Source organism: Cyrtonyx montezumae, unplaced genomic scaffold (genome assembly GCF_038088225.1).
Source record: "Cyrtonyx montezumae isolate F1298 unplaced genomic scaffold, pur_monq_1.0 scaffold_13, whole genome shotgun sequence".
Taxonomy (NCBI): domain Eukaryota; kingdom Metazoa; phylum Chordata; class Aves; order Galliformes; family Odontophoridae; genus Cyrtonyx; species Cyrtonyx montezumae.
In genome coordinates, this window is record NW_027071859.1 from 831,612 (window position 1) to 854,329 (window position 22,718).

Here is a 22,718-nt window from a genome sequence, read left to right on the forward strand (position 1 = left end):
TTTTCCTTCTAAAGTCTTCTCAGGTTCTTTATGCCCTCATATTAAGACATCTCCAGCACTTTTCCTCATCCCTTTCATTTTACTCCATTCCATCACTGTATGGCAGCTGCTGAGTCACAGCCTGAACCACTGATAGACCATCTGGAGAAAAGACCTAGTCAATCCTGGGAGCACAGGTGGAGGCAATTCATCTGTGAGACTGCAAGGAGTGAAGTCAGGCTCCCCTCCTCTTAGACCTCATTTAAGGGTTGACCCCCACTGGGGAATTCTCTCTTGTTGGAGATCCCTCCTTTGTGGAGTATTTCTGTGAGCCTAGATCTCAAGAGATGGGTGAACCTCCTTTTTGTACACCTTCTAATTGTGCTGGTCCTGCTGCTGTTACATATCACTTTTAGCCATACTTTTATTTCTTGTATTATTCTAGAAATGTGATGACTTTGTTCCCTCTCCATGCATCTTGGAAGCCTTTTACCCTGAGAAAAAAAGAGGGGAGCAGAAACAAGGCCCCTTCATGAGGAGAGCCAACCAGTTCTGGTAGCCCATGTTCAGAGAGATGACCTCTCCCACTGTAGCCAGGGCCAGTGTAACCCCAGGGCTGGTCACTGCTCCAGCAAGAGCTCCCATGCCACTAGCAATACAGGAGTGGGTACAGCTCCCAAATTAGCAGCTGATGTGTTTTAATATGGTTTTTTTTTCTATTGTTCATCCACAGAATAACCCCCAAATGCACTGCTCCAAGACACATCTTTAGCCCACAGCTCCCTTTCTCTTCCTGTGATATGACGTGTCACCAATGACAAGCGTGGCTGATGTGGAAATGCACTTATGACTTTTAGGTTAGAATGGGCTTGATGGACAGAATGCAGCCATTATGGAATAAGGGAAATAAGAGAAAAACTTCTTGTCTGGCCAGCTCTGCAAGGAGAAAGAGAGGGAACCTCTGACCTCTACTCAGCTCCTGAACATGAGAGATCCATGGAAAGCTGGCATCTCTTCTTCAGGCAATTTTGAAAGCAAGAATTAAGGGAGTTGGGTGGGGGGAAGAGGAAAAGTGATGTAAGGCCCTACTGTTGAGATTAATACCCTATAAACCTTATAAATTCTTTATGTGGATTCTGTGAGCCATTACTGGCTGAAATCATAGCTGAGGTGAGGTAGTTTACTGCTTAACCAGCATTCAAGGAAGACACACTGAAGGACAGAGACCTTTTACGTTTCATAGATAACTTTTAGGACAGTGGAGTCTATAATTAGGAAGGTGATAATTCTGGATCACTGTAGTTCTTCCAGAAGCATGAGAAGTGCTCCCAAATGGGCTGAACTGCCCAGGGAAGAAAATGTGCATTCTCTGAGTACAGTGAGAGTATGGTTACAGGAAGCCCTCACCTTCCTGTTTAAAATACATACCTATTTAATTAATACTAATGTAACGTGTATGTTAATACACATAATATACTAATGTAATGTGTATATTTAATTAATACTAATGTAACGTGTAATGTACTATTACATTATTACTAATGTAATAACGCCCCTCACTCTGTCATATTTAACATTTGCCCCAGTGCTCTGGTTTCTGTTCAGCATTCTTCTGAGCTTGTACAGTGCAATTGGAGCCTTATGAATGAGAACATCATTCTAACAATCATTTATCGGCTCAAGAGATATAGACTAAAACTGTATGCGTTTCTGGCTCAGTCCTACAGCGATAACTCATGGCAATATCTGAAATCACTTTTAGTTCTTTAAAACTGAAGGGAAATGGCAATTTGCAATGTCATAGTTGGAATGAATGGGCAGCATTCTCAGAAGCAATCACCTAAAATCAACTGATATATTGGTTCCTGGAGGAAGCAAAAAATCTTGAAATGTCTTTCTAAAACAAATCATAATTTGCATTCTATTCTGCATTTAAATTATGATGATTTATACAAATAGTTTGTTCATTTTATATTTATTGTTATTCAGCTAAGTAAATTCAATGCACTGAGAGCACATTGTGAAGTTCTGCTCACAGAGCTCTGCTGACATAGAGGTAATGTGGAGGGAAGCACGCCATGAGGTGCGTGATTCACTGGGAGCACTTGGCATGATGCCTCTTGTATAGATTATCTCTCTTTTTCTTCTGAGCTTAGTAAGCAGTTTTTTTGCTCACACGATAACAAGCTGATACTTTCTGGAATTTATAGTCCCTCAATCACAGTGATCATGCAATTAAATCTGTAGTCTGTGTTCAGGCTATCCCTGTCTTAAACTACTTGTAATAAGTGGCACTGCAGCACTTTTAGGTCAAAGCACTAAAGGCAGAATGATTGAAGGAGTTGGACCTAGCAGTGGCATCATCCTTTCGCAGCACTGGGCTTTTTCCAAGGGGTTATATCCTGTTTGTCAGTCACTTACCCTATCAAGGAACCATAGAATAGTTTGGGTTGGAAGGGACACTGAAGGTCATTCAGTTCCAACTGCATGCTTCCCCAGGGACACCTCCCTCCAGACTAGCTTGTTCAAGGCCCTGTCCAGCCTGAGTTTCAGTGGGGGCTATCAATTAACTGCCTCTTATTGGTCAGAGTAATTAACAAATGCATGTGATAACAAATGGAGTAGGGATAGTGATGCAGAATGGTCTGTTCCTAAAGCCAGCAATGGTGGTGCACTGCTATGTCTGTTATTGTACAAAGTGAGGCATTCCTCCGCCTGCCATCAGTGCTTTCAGCTTCTCAAGTACTTCCAGCCACCCCTATGAAATAATAAGCTACATAAATTAGCATACTGGGCTTTTTCCCGTGTTCACAAAGGAATTAAGACATCTCATTGATACTTATAGGTAAAGAAATGGGAGTTAGGTATCTTAAAAGGGCCAGGGAGTTCAGCATCTGTGTGGTTCTTAAGCATGCACAGCTGACAGAACTGCTTCCCTGCACACCTTTCACTGAGGTCTTTACTAGAAAACTGAAGAGGAGCAGGGCAGCAGCTTTCTATTCTGCATTCAACTGTTGGCTCCCTGACATGGCACTTTTCCAAATAATTCACAGATGCGAAGCAGGATTTGGATGTGACTATCTTATTTTGGAAGCTAAAGTTGCACGAGATCATGGAGATGCTTAACTGAATAGGTTGGCCTCGGTGACTGAGAATTAACCTTAGAAATGTTTGGTTTATTAGAATGGGTATAGTTTAGGAATCTTCAATGATTGCTGCAGGGATGTATGCACTGCAAAAAGTTCATCAGAGAGCAAATTCCTTTACCAGCCCTTCTACTCTGTTCCTCCTTGGTGTAATAGGAAAGTACTTACTCCAACTTAATGCTCAATAATTTTGGATCTGTAGTTGTGGGTATTCAAATTAATAATATGGAAAAGGTGGGCGGTTAAACCAGCAGGTTCACTGCTGCTGGGATCCCGAGCAGAAAGGGCCCCCCAAGATAGAAATAGCACATATTGCTTTGAGGCTACAGTGAGTGTTGCCAATGTAATATTTAAGTGAAACGCTTAATTATAGCCCGCTGGGACAGATTGCTAAAGGTCGGGTTTCAGCTGCATTAATGAGCAGCTAAATGCCTCTGAGAAAGGCTTGTTTAAGTCCTGCATAACCAGTGCACTCATGTTAGTAATGCCAACACCAGGCGGATCAGATGTTGGAATGAAAGGAAAGCTCATCTTGTGCTTTGTTTACAACCATTTCACCAGGTTTTATGGGAAGCAGCTTGAAGATAAGGACATGCACTACAAACCCGGGAAAGAGCTGGCAGTTTTAATTCCAGCTTTGTGTTTGATCTCTGGGTGGTGATTTGAGACTGGACTGTGCCACATTTGCCTCTTAAAAAGGTTGAAGAGCATCAAAGGAAGGCACTGATGGCTTTTGGAAGAGGCACGAGTCTTCTATTTTCAATACTGAGAAAGCTACATGTTTTAACAGATGCCTGTTAGTTTGTGTTTGGCTTTGATGAAATAGGAATCCCTAAATAATGGTATATGTGTACACTGACATCAGGATTTAAGAACATGAATTGTAATAGAAATTCTGTGATACGTGAGAGCAGCAGGGCCTACTTGACTCTAAGTGGGCTGCAGAGATGGGGAAGGGCCTGGAGGGCAAGGGGTGCAAAAGATGGCTGCTGGTGGGACACTGCTCTCAGCCATGGGGTTGGGCTGGACTTGGGTCCCTTCCAACTTGGGATATTCTGTGACTGTGTGATTCTTAGTTTACACACACTGAGCCCTTTATTTCAAAACTGGATTTCTTTTTACATCAACTGCCCTGTCACATAATTGGGATGATAACTGCAGCAGCCTCACTGATGTCACAGTATGCATGAATACACATAGCACGTGGCAGTCATGTATGAATCACAGCATCAACCCATGGCACGTGAATCAATTTGTAATCTCTGGTGGGAAATAGGGTACGAAGGTGATAATTACTTATATCAGCTCAAAAACAGGAATCTATATGGTATTAATATTAGTAAAGTGAAAACACAGAGGACAGAAGGCACCAGAATTATCAGGAAGAGTTGCACAGCTTTAATTCATTCTTCACATGCATTTGGATTTCAATGTGGTTGTCCTGAGAATACATACAGGGACATTAAGTCTTTCAGAGTGGCTCAGACAAAGGATTTATTCAGCTATACATCCTACTGCTGCTGGTAGCCAGTAGTGAGCTCTTAAAAATGAGAGTATCAACAGGTCAAGGGCGAACCCTCCCCAGGCTCCAGTTGCTTACTGGTTTGCAGAGCCAGACCTGTTGTGTCTGACTTTAATGACCCTCTCAAGGCAGTTTTTCACCATGAATGTGTGCAAGTCCACCTGACCTCCTGAGTGGCCTTTATTTCACAGTGTCACTGGGCTTTAAACAGTGTTTATAAGTGTCTACCTGACAGTCGTGCAACCATCATAGCATCCGTATGTTGTAGCTTTATTTTTCAGTGGAACTACATGGTAAGACAAAGAGAAGGGTCTTAACACAGTAATTTGGTTGAGACATTTCTTCTTTACTTCATTTTGCCTTTTGTTCTGCCTAGCAGCCCTTAAGCAGTGGCATGCTGAGACTGTCAAAACCATCTTACATTTCATCAGAACAAATTCCTGTATCATAGCACTCCATGGTTCTGTTTGATTTCTGGTATATATGTAACAAACAGATCTTGGATCTGCACCATACGATGCCCAGGGTAAATCCAGGGACAAGTTGGGGGCATGGACGGGGCTTCCTCCATATTCTCATGAAATGCTATCTAGGTTTGGCTGTTAGGGAATGGAAAGGGACTTTTAATTCAAGTTGCTGAGTCAGTCCCCTGCATTCCCTTCACACCCAGCAAACAGAAGCAAAGTGTGAGCAGTGCCTTCCACCCCTGTCCTGAAGTAAATGTCAGCAAATCCTGTGCTCAGAACAGTGTTAAGAATATCACTCTGGCAGCAGATGAGTTCATTCACTTCAGTCTGGAGCTCTCTCTTCATTGCAGAAGAGGTGTATTTTACATCAAGATGAACAGTTTAGATGGAAAACAGAAGCGTCTGAGTGAAGGGCAGGTGTGCTGTAGGCTGCTCCACAGACTGATTTCCAGGCAGAAATTATCAGAAGGAATGAATTTGATCTGCATTTCTTACCTAAAACTTGACCCAGGTTTAGCAACTGAAAATGAGCTATTTCAGCCAGCATGGTATTCTTGTGCAGTTTAGCACAATCTTGAACCAAACTAACCACAGGAAATGACCTTCAGCCATCCTGAAACTGTCTTTCCCCATCAGGCCTCAGGGATGTTCTCATCAGACAGTCTGTAACTCTTTCAAAGGGGGAGTAATCCCCACAAAACTTTGTCCAGGGCAGCTTCCAGCTCTTGGAGCAAATGGGTGATCCCATCCTGACTCTTCTTTGAGAAGTCTACAATTACTCTTTGGTGTCAGAGATTAGCAAATAACAAATTCATTGTGTCTATTCAACTGTATTGTTTCTGCTGCATGCAAGAACCACACCAGCTCAGTACACCTTCTGTTCTATTGATTCACCTCCTTCACCTGATTTTCCTGTTGTTTCTGCTCATAAAAAATTCAGTTGACAGCAAAACTCCTACTGGTCAGTGTCACAGATCCATCCCATGCTTTTAGCATAAATTAACATAATGGATTTATTAATAACTTGATCTAAATGTATTCCCTTGTCTTCCACACATCATATAAAACTGCATTAACGAATGGCTGTTTCCATATGTGCAATCCTTGTTTACTGTGTTCATTAAAAGGCTTAGATGAGAGAAAGATAAAAGTATTTCAATTCATTACTGAGCACAGCAGAGAACTAAGTGGGCTTCCAAGTTTATAGACAGTTTGTAAGCAGTATGTGTAAGCTTAAACATAAATCTCAGTTAATGAGGTTTGCAGTCTGATGACTAATCACATCTATTGCAGTCTTCTCTGTGTTCAGCTCTGTTTCAATCCATGGCATGGGGGAGTTGCTATTAAATACTTCACTTACATACAAAAAGAGCTTCTTGTAAATTGTAAAATTTGACCTTAAAATGAACTGTGTGAAACGAAATTTCCTGTTATGAGTGGTGTCCCCCAAGGGTCAGTTTTGGGGCCCATCTTGTTTAATATCTTTATTGATGACCTAGACGAGGGAATTGAGTGTACCCTCAGTAAGTTTGCAGATGACACCAAGTTGGGAGGATGTGTCAAACTGCCTGAGGGTAGGGAGGCCCTTCAGAGGGATTTGGATAGGCTGAACAGCTGGGCTGAGCAAAATGGGATGAGGTTCAATAAGACCAAGTGCCGGGTCCTGCACTTTGGCCACAATAACCCCATGCAATGCTATAGGCTTGGGGCAGAATGGCTTGAAGAATGTAGAGAGGAAAAGGACCTGGGGGTGTTGGTTGATGCTCGGCTCAACATGAGCCGGCAGTGTGCCCAGGTGGCCAAGAAGGCCAACAGCATCCTGGCCTGTATTAGAAATAGTGTAGCCAGCAGGAGCAGGGAGGTGATCATCCCCCTGTACTCAGCTCTGGTGCGGCCGCACCTCGAGTACTGTGTTCAGTTTTGGGCCCCTCACTACAAGAAGGACATTGAGGCCCTGGAGCGTGTTCAGAGAAGGGCAACAAAACTGGGGAGGGGTCTGGAGCACAAGTCTTATGAGGAGCGGCTGAGGGAGCTGGGATTGTTCAGTCTGGAGAAGAGGAGGCTCAGAGGAGACCTTATTGCACTCTACCACTTCCTGAAGGGGGGTTGTGGTGAGGAGGGGGTGGGCCTCTTCTCCCTGATAAATAACGACAGGACGAGAGGGAATGGCCACAAGTTGCGCCAGGGAAGATTTAGATTAGACCTCAGGAAGCATTTCTTTTCTGAAAGAGTGGTCAGGCACTGGGATGGCCTGCCTAGGGAGGTGGTTGAGGCACCATCCCTAGCGCTGTTCAAGAAGCGTTTAGATGAGGTGCTAAAAGGATTTAATTTAGTAGTTGGGTAGAGATAGTGATAGGAAGATGGTTGGACTAGATGATCTTATAGGTCCTTTCCAACCTTATGAACTTAGGAACTTATGAAATCTTGAATAGAAAGTGTTGTCACTGGGGTTCATTTAGAAAAGTGTTTGAGTTCATACTAGCAAGTCTTGGGCTCGTCTCCAGTGCTCAACACTGGGCTTCTCCCCAGAGCTGCTTGAGTCAAAGGCCTTTTCAGTATGAATGATCCAGAACTCGATAAGATTTAAAAATCAGTGCTGCCAAACTCATGTGCATATTAATCACCCTTCACATCATCGAGGTCCTGTTATGCTGGTCCTTGTGTGAACAAGTCTAACAGTGGTTGCCTTGAGGATTCTCCAGCAGGAGAGGATGCAGAGAAGGAATGTGATTTCTGAGTAAATTATCACCATCTGCTTTTTAGCTCGGGTGCCACTGACTCTTGTTTAAGTCTGGGCCTCTTTATTTTGATGTGGATGGAAAGCATTGAGTGAGTGGGCTGGCAAGGACTGTAGAGATTGTTAGCTGAAGGGAGCACATAAGACCAAAAGGGAACCACCAATTTTCGTCTGTGTTTCCAAATAGAGTTAATGTAGTTTACGGATTGGCATTTCTTAGTATCTTGGAAGGCTAATTGTTGGAATGATGGAACAATCTTAGTATTTTCTTCTACAAAATATGTATTTGTAGAGATTTCCTTCTGCAATAAAGTTTTAAGAAACTAGTCTGGGATAGGAACTATGATTAATCACACACAATTTTAGCAGTCTAAAATCAGGCTCCTATTCTAAAGTAGACGTCTCAGCACCTTGTTTAACCAGTTGCAAGAGAGAGACATTTCATTTTGGAGAGCTGTACTAATATATAATCTTAGACTAAGGCAGTAATCATCTCCTGCAGTAGTCACTTTGCAGAGATTATCCTGTACTGCTCTGCCTGTGATTTAGAAGTTTCCATTGTTTTATGGGAACAGTGATAGGCTGATAGTAGGTTGTCCTGGAAGGCCAATATATATACTGCAAGCATCAGCCAGAATCGAGTGTTTCTTCTTTCCTCATTGCTTTTTACTTTCAGACACTTGTGTGGTTGATAACTGTCAGACTCTGCTACAATACCCATGAGGGCACTAGCTCTTTTATGATTTGGTCTCATCAGCAATTTCTAGAATTTTTAAAAGGCTTTTAGAAGTGCTTATGTGGAAAGAAAGAAGTGAAGTCACACAGGGTGCACATCACGGCATCAACCACGGTCCTTATGTTTAATAGAAGCGTCTCAAGATGCACCACAGTATTGCAACTGCACTTTTAATGGGGTTCACACCACAACAGGGATACATCACCAGTTAGGAACTGGGAGCCACTATTGTGTACACGCCTGCAAAGTGGCTGTTCACTTGCAAAACTATTGTCATAGGCATAACTACCTCCACTTAGGGTATTACTGATAGCTTCTGAGTGCATTTGCTGTGCCTTGGGGGTGTTAAAACTGAGCAATAGCAGCACCCTTGTACGGCACTGCAGATTTCCCTGAGGTTGTTGTTATTGAGGATGCGTGGAGGAGTTAGATGAGGTTTCATTGCACTTGGTTAAACAATCCTGCTATTGAATCCAACTCTGTGAATTAGTCGATTTATTTTGATAGGAATCTGTCACTTAAAAGAACAATTCTACTTTTCATACTTTTCGAGATGGAAAGACACAGCAGGGTGTAAGCTCCTCTGTCAGCATGTCTGCATAAATTTGGTTAACTCAGATAGGAGAAAAAATGTGCCATTTCTTCACAAGGAGAATGTACCTAGAAATGATTTAACTTCTCTGTTAAATGCTTTTTTTTTTTTGCATAACAGAAAGTGCCATGTACCAAAAGAGATAAAGAATCTTATAATTAGAGAAGACAAAACTTTTGCAGGGCACTCATCGGCGGTTCTTCATATTGATGATGTTTGTTTGGTGACAGTCAGAAGATATCGATGTTATATAATCACTCAGGTTGGAAAAGACCTTAAAGATCGTAGAGTCCAACCACAACCCAAGCATAGTGCCCTCACTCTAACAACCCTCTGCTAAATCATGTCCCTGAGCACCACATCCAAATGGTTTTTAAGCGCATCCAGGGATGGTGACTCCACCACCTCCCTGCAGAGCCCATCCCAGTGCTGAATGACCTTTTTTGTCTAGAGTTGTTTCCTGATATCCAACCTAAACTTACACTGGTGCAACTGAAGGCCGTTTCCCCTCATTCTGTCACCAGTGAGAAGGGACCTGCTCTCACTGCAAGCACCGCTCACTTTTTTTTTATGGTAGCAGTGATAATCCTTATAGCTCAAGAGATCTCCTTCCCTTGGAAAATCTCAGTGAATGGTGGATATTGCTGCCACAATTATATCCTTTATCTCCAAAATCTAAGTCATCCAGGTATCTTAAAGGTAGGATGAGATCTTGCTTCACCTTTCACACTGTACTGAGAGGAAGACCCTCATGACTGAGAGTGACTGAGTACCTCCCCCACCAGATCAGACCCTCTTAGTTACCCGAGTGACTACTAACACAGCGCATGAGAAATAAAATACATTTTAAAAGTGAGCAAATATATGATCTATAATTCAACTATGCAGACAACTCAATTATGATCATTCTAGAGATAGATGTAGAGAAATAAAAAGAAAACCATGCTTTTTTCCACATGTACTTCACATTAGTTCCAGAAAGTACTTTATCTTGTTCTTATCCTTAAGCAAACTGGGAGTTCATTTACTCTGCTTTGTGGCTGAATTCTACTTGTTGCCCAGATGCACTGTGCTGAGGTTTACGTTCATGGAACAGATTAGATTAAGGCACACATTTCCTCATCTATCTTAATGCTGTCTGACCAAGTTTCAAACCCTGCTTGCCATCTGCGCCAGGGGCACCAAGGATTGATTGATTATCCATAAAGAAGTGTCTTAGTCATCTTTTGGATAATTTTGAAATTTGGACTGGTTTGTTGTTGTTTTATTTTTTGCAATGTTGCTTAGGTAATGTGGATATCGTTGTGAAATGTAAACTCTCTTACCTATGACTCAACCCAGAACAGTACATGCAGTCATGCCAACCCTCTTGCTAGAAGGTTCATGAAGACTAGAAGTACCCCACCCCTCCTTTCAGCAGTGCCTGGTGGCTTCATACCAAGGTCCTAATGAATCCATGCTGAATGATAAATTCAGATTCAATTCCTAAATCAAAGTCGTGGCAGGAACAAAAGATGAATGCTGAAATTGTATGCTTTGGTGAAGCCAGCACCAAAGGTAGGCTAGTTTTCCTGATAATGTACTCCAAAACATCCTTTTAGTCAAAGCATTTTGGTATTTTGAGTCAAAACAGAGATGTAAAAGACCTCGGGAACCACCTCACACTAAGACATAATGCACTGACATTTCTTAATCCAACCTTTTTTACAGCCTTACACTGAAGAAGACTTTATGGCCTTCTTAGGCAGTGTGTTCCGTGTTTAATGAACCTTAAAGGAAAAAGATTGGTTTTTCTAATGTTTTTTTCTGCAAATGAAGCCAATAATTCCTTGTCCTCATCCCACTGGAAATGACAAATAATTAATTTCTCTTCTGTTTATAATAATATTTTTGTGCTGAATGTTATTGAGTCCCTATCCACTTTTTAGTCAACAGGGAAGGAAAAGGCAACAAATTCAGATTTTCTTTGTGCATTCTGTGTTCTACAAATCGTTTTTTTAATTTATTTTACTGCCAAGGTGTTCACCCCAATTTTCAAAGTTTTTTTTTTTAATATCATGCTCTATATCAAAAAAATCTCATTAGAGTTAACAAAGGTATTGTCTCATAAATCTTATGACATTTCCTTAAATAAAGGATAAACTTTTTACATGTAAAAAAAATATTATCAACTTATTCCCTACCCACCTTGAAGTTCCTCTTAGCCCTTAAACAATCTTATTTATCTATCTCTTTTTCCTTATTTACCTCCTCTTCCTTGTTATGAATTTCTTTCATTTGATTTCCTAACAACATTTATTACTGTATATTTGTCTACATTACATTTTGTACACTGACGTCCTGAAATTTCTGACCATTTCTCCAAGTTTAAATTATATTCTTGCTCTGCAGAGGATTCAAAATCCTCCTCCGTTCAGACTCATGTGCAAGTGTTCTCATCAAAAGAAAATAGCCACAAGGTGTATCTTTAACATGATCACACTTAAAACATTCTCCTGAGAACTTATCGTTGGAGACAACTCTCTACATGTACAGTTTCAGCCATTTGAAAATATATATCTTTCTCTTCTTCTAGACAATATTCCCTTCATTGTCCTGAAAGAATAGTAAGTGCAATAGTATTAAAAGCTTACTAAATCCAAGAGAAAGGTACTCAAAGACTTATGAAGATAGATACTAGGTCTCCTTTTCATTAGGCCAGTTTCTTTTTAAAGTCAGAAATTGTTCTGACTTGAAATTATTTGGCTTTGAGAAATCCATATCAGGAGTAGTAATTGTTTATTCATTTATCTTTTGAGCTAGTAATTAAGCTGATGGACGTTAAGTTCCACAGGTATTTTCTTTCTCTTTTTTAAATCATAATGTGTCCTGTCTGTTATTCTTGGATCACATCATCTACATTCATTCTTTATGGTGACAGGTAATAGGTCAGAGATTGCCTTGACTTGGCTTGTAAGTGATCAATTTCTCCATGTTTCTTCAGCTTAAATAAATCTAATGGGAAAAAAAAAAAAAGATCTTTATGTTATTTCTCTTCTGGATTCTATCCCTATTCTCTTAAACATATTTAATGTATCTTGTCATAATTTTGTTTTGGAAGTTTAGACAGCAGCAGCCTTCTGTCATTCTACCTTCACTGTAGCTTCCCTCACTTGCCCTCTTAACCTACAAGTGACAGACTTTTACTGTCATTTGTCTCCTCTCGTCTGGGGCAGTCATAGGCTGACTCTCGTCTGTCAAATGAAGTGTTGCTGTATTTCATTCACGCCATGTTAGCACTAGAGAAGCTTGACAGTTTTGACCCAAAGCCAAAGATTTTTTAACCTTCCTAGAACTGGGCAGTGAACATAACTCCACTGTCAATTTTGTCAGTGACGTTAGTGATGGAAATGAAGGAATACAATTTCAGAGACACTGTGGTGCCCAAATTATCAGAAATGTCAGGGAAAATGGGAAATGGGGAATAGGCCTGTTTGTCTGGGAAGATGAGCAGAGATTATTTGGAAGATTTGGAATCAGAGTTGGAAAACCAGTCAGGAATGATTTCTTCTACTGGTGGGAAAGGAATTACTGCATTGAGTTTCCAGTTCTGTGTCTGTATGAGGCAGCTGATGTTGAAGTTTTCCGAGAATCTTAGATTCATGTAATAATCATAAGAGAATTGTTGCCAATTTTTACCCTCAAAGACATCACAAATAGCACTGTTTTATTTCCTTATGACACTACTTCTATTAGGGGAAAAAAAATCTGGAGTTCAATTAGAATATTTAAATGTTCAGTGTAACACAATTTATGCACCAATGTACACTCTTCATTACTCTTTTCACATGCATTTTTATCAGCCAGCCATGTGCCCCTGTGGCTTAAGGAGATAAATAGGATCCTGATCTGATATACTGATATTCAGAAACTTATCACTGCAAAAACATGGTAAAGGTGCAACTGTGAACATAACGTTGCAGATGGGAAGAGAAGTGAGATCTGGGAATAAGCAGAGCAAAGTCACTATTGTCATAAACTGTTGAAAGAGGCATCGGAACATTCCTTCATCTAAAGCTTCATTGAAAAGTGCCAGTTCATCATAACTATTTCTGTGAAAGGGCTTCTGATAAATTTCTAGTTTAAAGAATTCACAACGATCACAACATCTGCTTTAATATTTCCAGCAGTTTGGGTTGTTGGATTTTTTGTTTTTACCAATCACTTTTAGCTCCAATTCGTAACAGAAGGCTCCTGCAGTTATCTCTGCACACCCTCCAGCAGCAGATTGGCTCCAGAAGGCCCATGGAGAGGCCTATGGTAGAAGGATGAAAATCTCACAGACTATTGTGCTCCTAGAACGTTTGAGATAACTGATTTCTGGAAGGAAGAAATAATCCCAGATTAGTTCCTTCTGTCACAAAGTGGAAGATAAAACTCAGCTGATATTGCATTGGAAAACTAGCACGTGTATCTTGGACAGACAGACAGCAAGCACACACATAGCTGTGTGCATGTGGTCAAGGAAAGGTGTCAGGAGTGGGATGGGTGCTGGGAATATTTGCATAGAAGCCTCCAGGAACAAAGGGCACATGCATCACATGGGAGTTGCAATTAAAGCCATTGCTTGTGAAACAGCAGACACACGTTTTGCTGACTTCGATCATGAAATTATATACTGTGAGTGATAGATCCAAATAAAAGCAAGACTTCTTTTTATTCAGCAAGTAATGAAATTAAAAAGCTTCTTATAGCAGAAGATTTTGGTGGTCAGAAGTAGGATGAAGTTTAAAACTGGTCTGGAACATGAATGAAGGGTCTTCAATGCCTTCGAACGTGATGTTGCAAATACAGCCTCTGATATTGGCAGGCCTTTTGGCCAAATACCAATGTTTTGGACTCTGAATTGGGAAAGAATTACTCTATACAAGCACTGCTTCCAACATCTTTTTCTTAAAAAATCTGTCCCTATACTTTGTCAGATCTACTGTCCAGAGGTAGAGCGATGCATGGCTTGACACGGAGTGGCTACTGTCATTTTAAAGGAAGAAGAGGGAATATAAAGAGGAAAGACATTATCAGTATCTCATTTAGATGTGAGAGCTTCCAATGTGAGCTCTGTAGACCATGATTTTCCTTAGTCTTAGATCCCCATTAAATGCTGGGGAGAGTGGGGGCAGGAAGGGAAAATGAAGTAAAAAATCTTCTCTACTGAATGTGGTTCTTCTGCCCCCATTGGGTGAAACAGGAAGGTGGGAGGAACGACAGCAGCAGTAAAAGCAGAAATCTCATGCTCAGCTTCCCTCACGAAAGAAGAAAAAGGGAAAAGTGAAATCCGCAAAACTAGAAGAGAGGGGACAAGAACCTGTTTTGGAAAAAGATGTTATGGCCATTTGGGATATGAACATGTTTTATGACATAACATCTTAAATTACAGGGCTCTTAATCAGAATGAAATGCAGCTCATGTACTGTTCAATTAAGCCATGCCAGAGCGTGGGCACGGGATGTGATGGCCAGTCAGCCTGGTCCACATCTTACATCCACTCTTGCTTCAAGCATAATATAAAATCACAGCCAAATTGCTGAATTCCACAGCTCTGCTCGGCCTGCGGAGACCATTCTTTCTGCTTGACAGTCCAAATGTGGCACTGTGTAAGACAGCTGTGCTTTGGGAGTTTGGATTGACTCATGTCTAACTCACCAGGGAATCCAAGATCCCTCCTGAATCAAGATGTCGATTCACAGGAGAGCAGTATTTCTGCACGGGCATTTTGCTAACTGCAACATTTCGGTATTACTGTATGTTTATCTTTCACTGGGGACGCTGATTTGCAGTAAAGCAGGTAACATTCTCAGAACTTGACAGTTTATGCCATAATTTCACTTGTCTAGAATGGCAGTCAGGAGCCTGTTTTGGGCGACATAAGTAGCTGCATGAGTCCGGACTATTTAAATCAGAAGACAAACTCAACAGACTTTTTGTTCACTATTTTGGACTTCATTATTTACAAACATCCTTGTCACATTTCTGGTTTATTGCAAGAAAATTGCCTTCTGCTTTGTTGCATGAAGTTCTACCTCAGATTGTGGAGGCACAAAAAAGGGATAGAAACACTTCTAATCTCCTACTTCTTTCTCTACTCTGTACTGTGTTTCCTGATCTTGTCCAGAATTTTGTCAGGGTTTGACTTGGAGAACAGAGAATTCTAAATTTAAATATTTGTTTTAAATTCTGGAACAAAATAATGGTTTGAAAGACAAATCCTTTTAGCTGAAACTTTTTTTATGTTATTTTTCCCCTGCAAACTGAAAGTTTCTTCTGGGAACTAGAAGAACATATATATAATGCATAGTATAGGTATAATATATGCATACTATACAGAAGCATAATATGATTTATATGCATGTATAATAGGATAATATGAATATAGTAGGTATATTTACAATATGTATGTATTCCACATATAGTATACACAAATTTGTATATGTATATAATGAATATTTGTAGCAAGTTAAACATTTTACAGTAAGCTTTCCAGTAAGCCTTCAAACTTAACCATTCTGTCCTAAATTTTTAATTGCTGTAGAATTCCTGGAATGTGACTGTGATGAGTATGACAGTAAATGTATATTTAGTCTCTATTTCTGGTAAAAGGCCTTACTTCTAAAATAGTTCTCAGAACTCGACACAGAATAAGAACCTTTAGAGCACTGACTGGCTCAGGCTCTTTCTTGAATGCCCACTCATACGAACTAAGAGAATTCCTTCTTAACAGGAGAGAAGAAGAGACAGAAATGGAGATGTAGTCATGAAAAGAAATCCCAAAGAATTAGTTTTACAGACCAAATTCCAGACCGTAAATGTGGACCAAGAATCCAGACCAAGAATCCAACTCAACACCATTACCAACATGTCAACTTGTGTGTAGGGTGGATGCTTGCATGAGAAGTGACAATTTCAGGCAGGTAGAGAACCATTCTACAGATTATTCTGGTTATTTGTACTTAATGGTAGAATATCATTTCTTTTTTCAAGCATTAATCAAAGTGTCTCTTTCTTGGTCACGCCCATTTTTTTCACAAGTAACGCATTTTCTGGAATAAAATGTTATTTGCATTAATAAATGTTTAAAAATTAATTCCTTAAACACTGAAAATATAGTAAGATATCTCAAAGAATTTTGAGGAAGAATCCATCTAGAAGAAAGGGAGGAAGGAGGATTCAAGAATCTACAGACTGGTGAGCCTTGCCTTTGTGCCTGTGAAGATCATGAAATAGATCTTCTGAAAGACATGTTAAAGCACATGAGAGATAATCCAAGACAGGCAGCATGGCTTCACCAAGGATAGGTCATGCCTGTCCAATCCGATGACCTTCTGTGGTAGAGTGATGACACTGGTCGACAAAGTAAAGATGACTGATGTCATCTAGCTGGATTTCTGCAAGGCCTTTGAGGTGATCCCCCATCACATCCTTATCTCTAAATTGGAGAGAGATGGATTTGAAGAATGGACTGTTCTGTGGATAAGAAATAGGTTGGCTGGGCACGAACAGAAGTTTGTGGTCAATGGCTTTGTGTCCAGGTGGAGGCCAGTGATAAGCAGTGTCTCCCAGGGGGTTCATCTTGGAACAAGTGCTCTTTAACATCTTCATCAATGACAATGATGGGGTTAAGTGCACCCTCAACAAGTTTGCTGGTAACACCAAGATGAGTGATGCAGTTGATACAGCAGAAGGAAGGGGTGCCATCCAGAGGGATCTTAATGAACTCAAAAGGTGGGCCCTTGTGAATTTAATGAGGTTCAACAAAGCAAAGTGCAAGGTTTTTCACTTGGGTCAGGGTAGTCCCAGGTATGTATACAGACTGGGAGATGAGTTCCTTGAGAGTAGGTCCTGCTGAGAAGGACTTAGGGATCATACTAGATGAAAAACATAACATAAGCCAGCAGTGTGTCTGATATTTCACCATTTCATTGGAGGGATGGTGAGCATGGGGAGTTTCAGAATGTGAAGCTTTTTATTTAAGTATCCACATATGATTTCTGGTAACGAATCCTACACAGACATATCACAATTTCTCATTTGGTAAAGTGGTGATAAAATCATAACTAAACTTAGCAATTTAGCTGACAACGTTTTTTTGTTTTGGTTTGGTTTTTTACTTCTGCAGGATAAAAATACGGGAACTCTTTTATCTATGCACATGTATATGCTTTGTTTTCTCATTTCAGGTCATGGAACCAAAGGAGTATTTGAACTTCTTTCAGGATGGCGTCGAACAAGAGAGAATCTTCCATTCAAGGACAGAGTAGCAGATGCCTACTCAGATGTCATGGTGTCCTACACAATGACAAGCTCCTTGTATTTCATAGCCTTTGGCATGGGTGCAAGCCCTTTCACTAACATAGAAGCTGTAAAAGTCTTTTGCCAGAACATGTGCGTCTCCATCCTGTTGAACTACTTCTATATCTTCTCATTCTTTGGCTCCTGCCTGGTCTTTGCTGGCCAGTTGGAGCAGAACCGTTATCACAGTATCTTCTGCTGTAAAATCCCTTCGGCGGAATACCTGGACCGGAAGCCTGTGTGGTTCCAGACCATGATGAACGACGGCCATCAACATTCTTCTCATCATGAGACCAACCCGTACCAGCATCACTTTATCCAGCACTTCCTTCGAGAGCATTACAATGAGTGGATTACCAACATCTATGTCAAGCCTTTTGTGGTGATACTGTATCTCATCTATGCCTCTTTCTCCTTTATGGGGTGCTTACAGATTAATGATGGAGCCAATATTATCAATCTTCTTGCCAGTGAGTCTCCAAGCGTCTCATATGCCCTCATTCAGCAAAAGTACTTCAGCAACTACAGCCCAGTGATAGGATTCTATATTTACGAACCCCTGGAGTACTGGAATGGCACTGTGCAAGAAGACCTAAAAACACTGAGCCAAGGATTCAACACAGTGTCCTGGATTGAACAGTATTATCAGTTCCTCCGAGTGGGTAACATCAGTGCAACTAATAAAAGTGACTTTATCAGTATCCTCCAGAGCTCGTTTTTAAAAAAGCCAGAATTCCAGCACTTCAAAAATGACATCATATTCTCTAAAGCTGGAGATGAGAATAACATAATAGCTTCTCGTTTGTACCTGGTGGCCAGGACTAGTGAAAACACACAGAGGGAGGCGGTGGAATTACTGGAGAAACTGAGACCACTCTCTCTTATACAGAGCATCAAGTTCATAGTGTTCAACCCTACCTTTGTTTTCATGGACCACTATGGTTTATCAGTAACTATGCCCGTCCTGATTTCTGGCTTTGGCGTCCTGCTGGTGTTAATACTGACCTTTTTCCTGGTTATCCATCCTCTGGGAAATTTCTGGTTAATTCTCAGTGTCACCTCAATAGAGCTGGGCGTCCTTGGCTTGATGACCTTATGGAATGTAGACATGGATTGCATTTCTACACTGTGCCTTATCTACACTTTGAATTTTGCCATAGATCACTGTGCACCCCTGCTTTATACATTTGTACTAGCTACTGAGCACACCCGAACTCAATGTATAAAGAACTCCCTTCAAGAGCATGGGACAGCCATTTTGCAGAACGTTTCTTCCTTTCTTATTGGGTTGGTCCCCCTTCTCTTTGTGCCTTCAAACTTGACCTTCACACTGTTCAAATGCTTGCTACTTGCCGGCAGTTGCACACTTCTGCACTGTTTTGTTATTTTGCCCGTCTTTCTAACCTTTTTCCCACCTTCCAAAAAGCACCACAAAAAAAAGAAACGAGCCAAAAGGAAGGAACGAGAAGAGATCGAATGCATAGAGATTCAGGAGAATCCTGATCACGTGACAGCAGTCTGAAAGGCTCAGAAAAAAAAAAATAATAATATTTTCTCTTTTTAAAAAAGCGTTGCACAGAGATGCAGGGAAAATAGAGCAAAGATCTCAGCTGCTTGTGCTGGCCAGGTCTGACAAGGCAAAGGAAGATCAAGAAGGGGTGTTCATGACACATCAAGGTGCAAACTTTTTTAACAAAAGTAGTGAAAGATAATGGAAGTGAAAACAACCACAGATATTTCCTTTGAATTCTCATTCTCCACCAGGAAGGAGTTTATTGGCTGTTAAGTGTTTCTGAATATCAAACTGTAGCTCTAATGGGAATTACTTGATCTGTCATATTTAAGACTGAAGCAAAGGTGGGAAGAAAAAAAAAAGAAAAAAGTTGCCATTAAGTAAAAAGTAGGGGAAAAAGAGAATACTTTGATAAAATTGCCCAGAGTGAAACAGAACAGAACAAAACAAAGCAAAAGAAAAAGCATTTCAAACGAGAAAAGGGAACAAAACTGAGAGACCTAAAAATGCCATGGTATTTTTCCTCGTTTTCTTGAGCAAGTTGTTTAACATAAAACCTATGTACTTGGGAAGTAGGTGTTTAAATCAGCCTAAGCCAAAGTACTTCCCAATTTCAGTATACCACGTATATCTATAACACCACAGTTAAAGTTATTGTGTTAAAGTTAGATGGCAAAGCTATACTGCCAAGGGTAAGAAATCCTGCTCATATAGGAGAAAAAATTGCCATAGGTCATTTAGAATTATTATGTTTAGTTTCTTTAAAACTGACAGATGAGAGTTATCCCAAAAGTTCAGAAATGGTAGCTATCTCCATACCTACACTTTGGTATTTCTGATTTGCAGAATTCCCCTTGAAACAACAGATGCCACAGAATCAACCCAGGCCATTACCACTGCAGCAATGGTTGCGGTTCCTGCAGTGTAACACTTCTGAATCCTCATTTATCAGTGTTGACATGAAATACTGAATATTAATCAAGCTGATGCTTTAAATGTAATGATGGATTGCATATCACAGACATAATGTGATTGTGGTACAGCTGAGTCAGCTCTGGAGCACCCGCACAGTACTATTATTATGTATTTGGTCCAGCAGACAAAGGGATATGTTTGATGATCCCTGCAATATGCTGCAGGAAGTGGGATTTTCCCCTTCTTTAAGCAAAATGTCCATCAGATATTTGCTACATTAAGTTAACTAACAACAACGTTTATGAAACACCTTAGTGTTTGCATGGGACTGAAGAAACTCCCCCGGTTGTAAAAAGACAGATCAGTCACCCATAGGAAGGGAACGGGAGGGAGGAATTATTCCTAAATATTTGAGTGGTGTTCTGCAAGATAAAGCTTTGTTCTGGCAGTTTAAATCTCACAAAAGAATGTGGTAAATCCACAGTTACCACGTAATAATGGAAATTGTACTGTAAAAAACTATGAATGACTTTCTCTGCTTTGTAAACTACAGAGTTTAGTAACCCAAGAGAAGGGATGAAAACTAATCTAGCCATTTCAGTTTGCTCTTGGCCCGGCCCTCCACTGGAGCTTGCCATGTCCATCTTCCCTTTCAGTATTTTAAAAGGGCTTGCTTTCTACTCTCTGGAATATGGTATAGCATCACCTACATGAGCAATGTCTTCCTGAGTATATAGTATCCGCGAGGACACTATGTAAAGATATCGCTATATGGAGTGTTTATGTCTACTCTGTGTTACTTGTGGGTACATACAAAGATGTCTGGAAGCTATTTGCCTTCCACAATGTGTATACATGTTTGTTTGTGGGTGGTTAACTGAGTCTGCAGAGTTTGCTGATGAGGGTTTGTACATATATTTCACTAAAAAGCTCTCTGCAAGTTGATTCTTCGTTCTGTGACATCTCCCGCCTCTTTCTACTGTTCTGTGGTTAGGGAGACCCAGAGGAAATTCACCTGCAGCACAAAAAGCCATTGCAGATCTAATGCTCGTCAGCTGTTTCTGTTTTTAAGATATGCAGTTTTTCCTCTTCTCTGTCCTTTCTGTACTTTGCCACTACCATTTTTCAAAAAGAAAAAAAAAAAAGAAAAAAAAAGACCTCTGTGTTATAAGAGTGGTCAAAGTTCTCGATTGTTCAAGGGACCTTTTGTGCACAACAAGATTTAGAGAAAGATACATTTTCTAGATCGGCAAAGCTTCCAAAGTTTGGACCCAGAACTAAACTTTGGGTGTATCTAGATCAAAGTCATTGGTTTGACCCAAGATATTAGATCAGATGGGAAACTAAGATCTGGATATTTCGGTAAGATTCAGGAGCGGGGGATGTTTTAATGTTGAGATATGTTTCATATGTGTTCCTAGTTGGGAAGAATTTACCAACTTTGATCTGCAACTCAAAAACTTTATGCAATATCCATCCTTTTTTGGTTTTGAATGTCAAGTCTTCCGTAGCTCTTCTAAGGTTTCCTCCACTGTCCATACAAAACCTGACTTTTGTAGCACATCTGAGAGCCCTGGGTATTGCTTCTGGAGATGTCCTTTCTCTCACCTTCCCCATGCAACACGATGGCTTTCTCTGGCACCACACAGGTATATCCCAAGGATCTCTGTCATGTATTGTATTGAAGGAAGTAACATCTTCCAAAACATTCAAAGCAGGGATGCATCTTGTCTAACTTTGAATGTTGACAATGAAGATATTAATATCTGAGCTTCTTTTGTGGTCATAAAAGAGAGACAGACAGCTCTGACCCATTTTAAAGCTGTGCATGAATCACACCTCTAAAATGCCTGTTTCCACCCACTGGTGATAATGGAAGCTCAGGGTATTTAGTTCAAGCACATCGGTTATGCCAGCTCATCCAAGTTTGGTGAGATTAACCCTACTTAACATGTCCAAATATCAAGTGAAAGAGAACAGAAAAAGGCCTTAGAGTCTTGCCTCCCAAGCATCTATTTTAGGGATAATTCCCTGGTGTAACTCAGCTCAAAGTCTGCTGTTGGATATGAGCCCTTTATGAAGAACAGAGCTTATACATTTGCTGCTGGAATCCCCCTGGCAGGGAGTGGTGAGCCAAGGAATCAGATGTAAAGACTGAGAATGGGCTCACACAGTGGTCTAAATCCCGTGTGTGTGCAGTAGCACTTGGATGCAGAAGACACAAAATATGCAGATTACATTCTTTAAAAATGACTTTTTGATTTTGATGGCAATGCATAAGTGAAGCACAAAACAAACCAGACCCTTCATTGATGTCTTTTTGTTACTTTATTTATCAGTCCTTTTGCAGGAAAGAACGTTGCTGCTGCTACTTCTGCAGATATAGCAGTCTCTCTGGACCCAGGAATACTTCTCGAGCAAAAAAAAGAGATAATTTTCTTCTATAGTTCAATTATACGGGAACAATTTTGAGGCTGAGAGACCATGTTTATTAATATCTTCCCACTCTTTTTATTTTGCTTTCAATGTTTTTGAAAATTTTCTACCCACACAACACCTGTTCAGCTGAACTGGAGCTACATGAGTTAACTGTGGCAACAGGACATAGTGCACATACCCAAGCAAGTTGACACTTTAATCCGAGCTACGTATTGAATCTTCATTATAAGCTTCCTACCAGTTACAGCAGATCCCCTGGGATATTGCATATATTCCATTAATGTCTGCTTTTAGACATAACCTACCTAAGCTGGTAAGGACCCTGCGTGCATTTTCCTGCTTGGTTT

The 22,718-nt window shown here is 40.5% G+C and overlaps 1 protein-coding gene across 3 annotated transcripts in view; it reads left to right on the forward strand.

Moving 5' to 3' along the window:
* PTCHD4 (patched domain containing 4) overlaps positions 1 to 19,360 on the forward strand; it is a 79,774-nt gene extending 60,414 nt beyond the window's left edge. For all 3 annotated transcript variants that reach the window (XM_065730417.1, XM_065730414.1, XM_065730415.1), the window contains one exon: positions 17,393 to 19,360. In XM_065730417.1, coding sequence (XP_065586489.1) covers positions 17,393 to 19,026 — 1,634 coding nt within the window. In that variant the 3' untranslated portion in view covers positions 19,027 to 19,360. The remainder of the gene's footprint in view (positions 1 to 17,392) is intronic.
* The last annotated feature ends 3,358 nt before the right edge of the window (positions 19,361 to 22,718 follow it).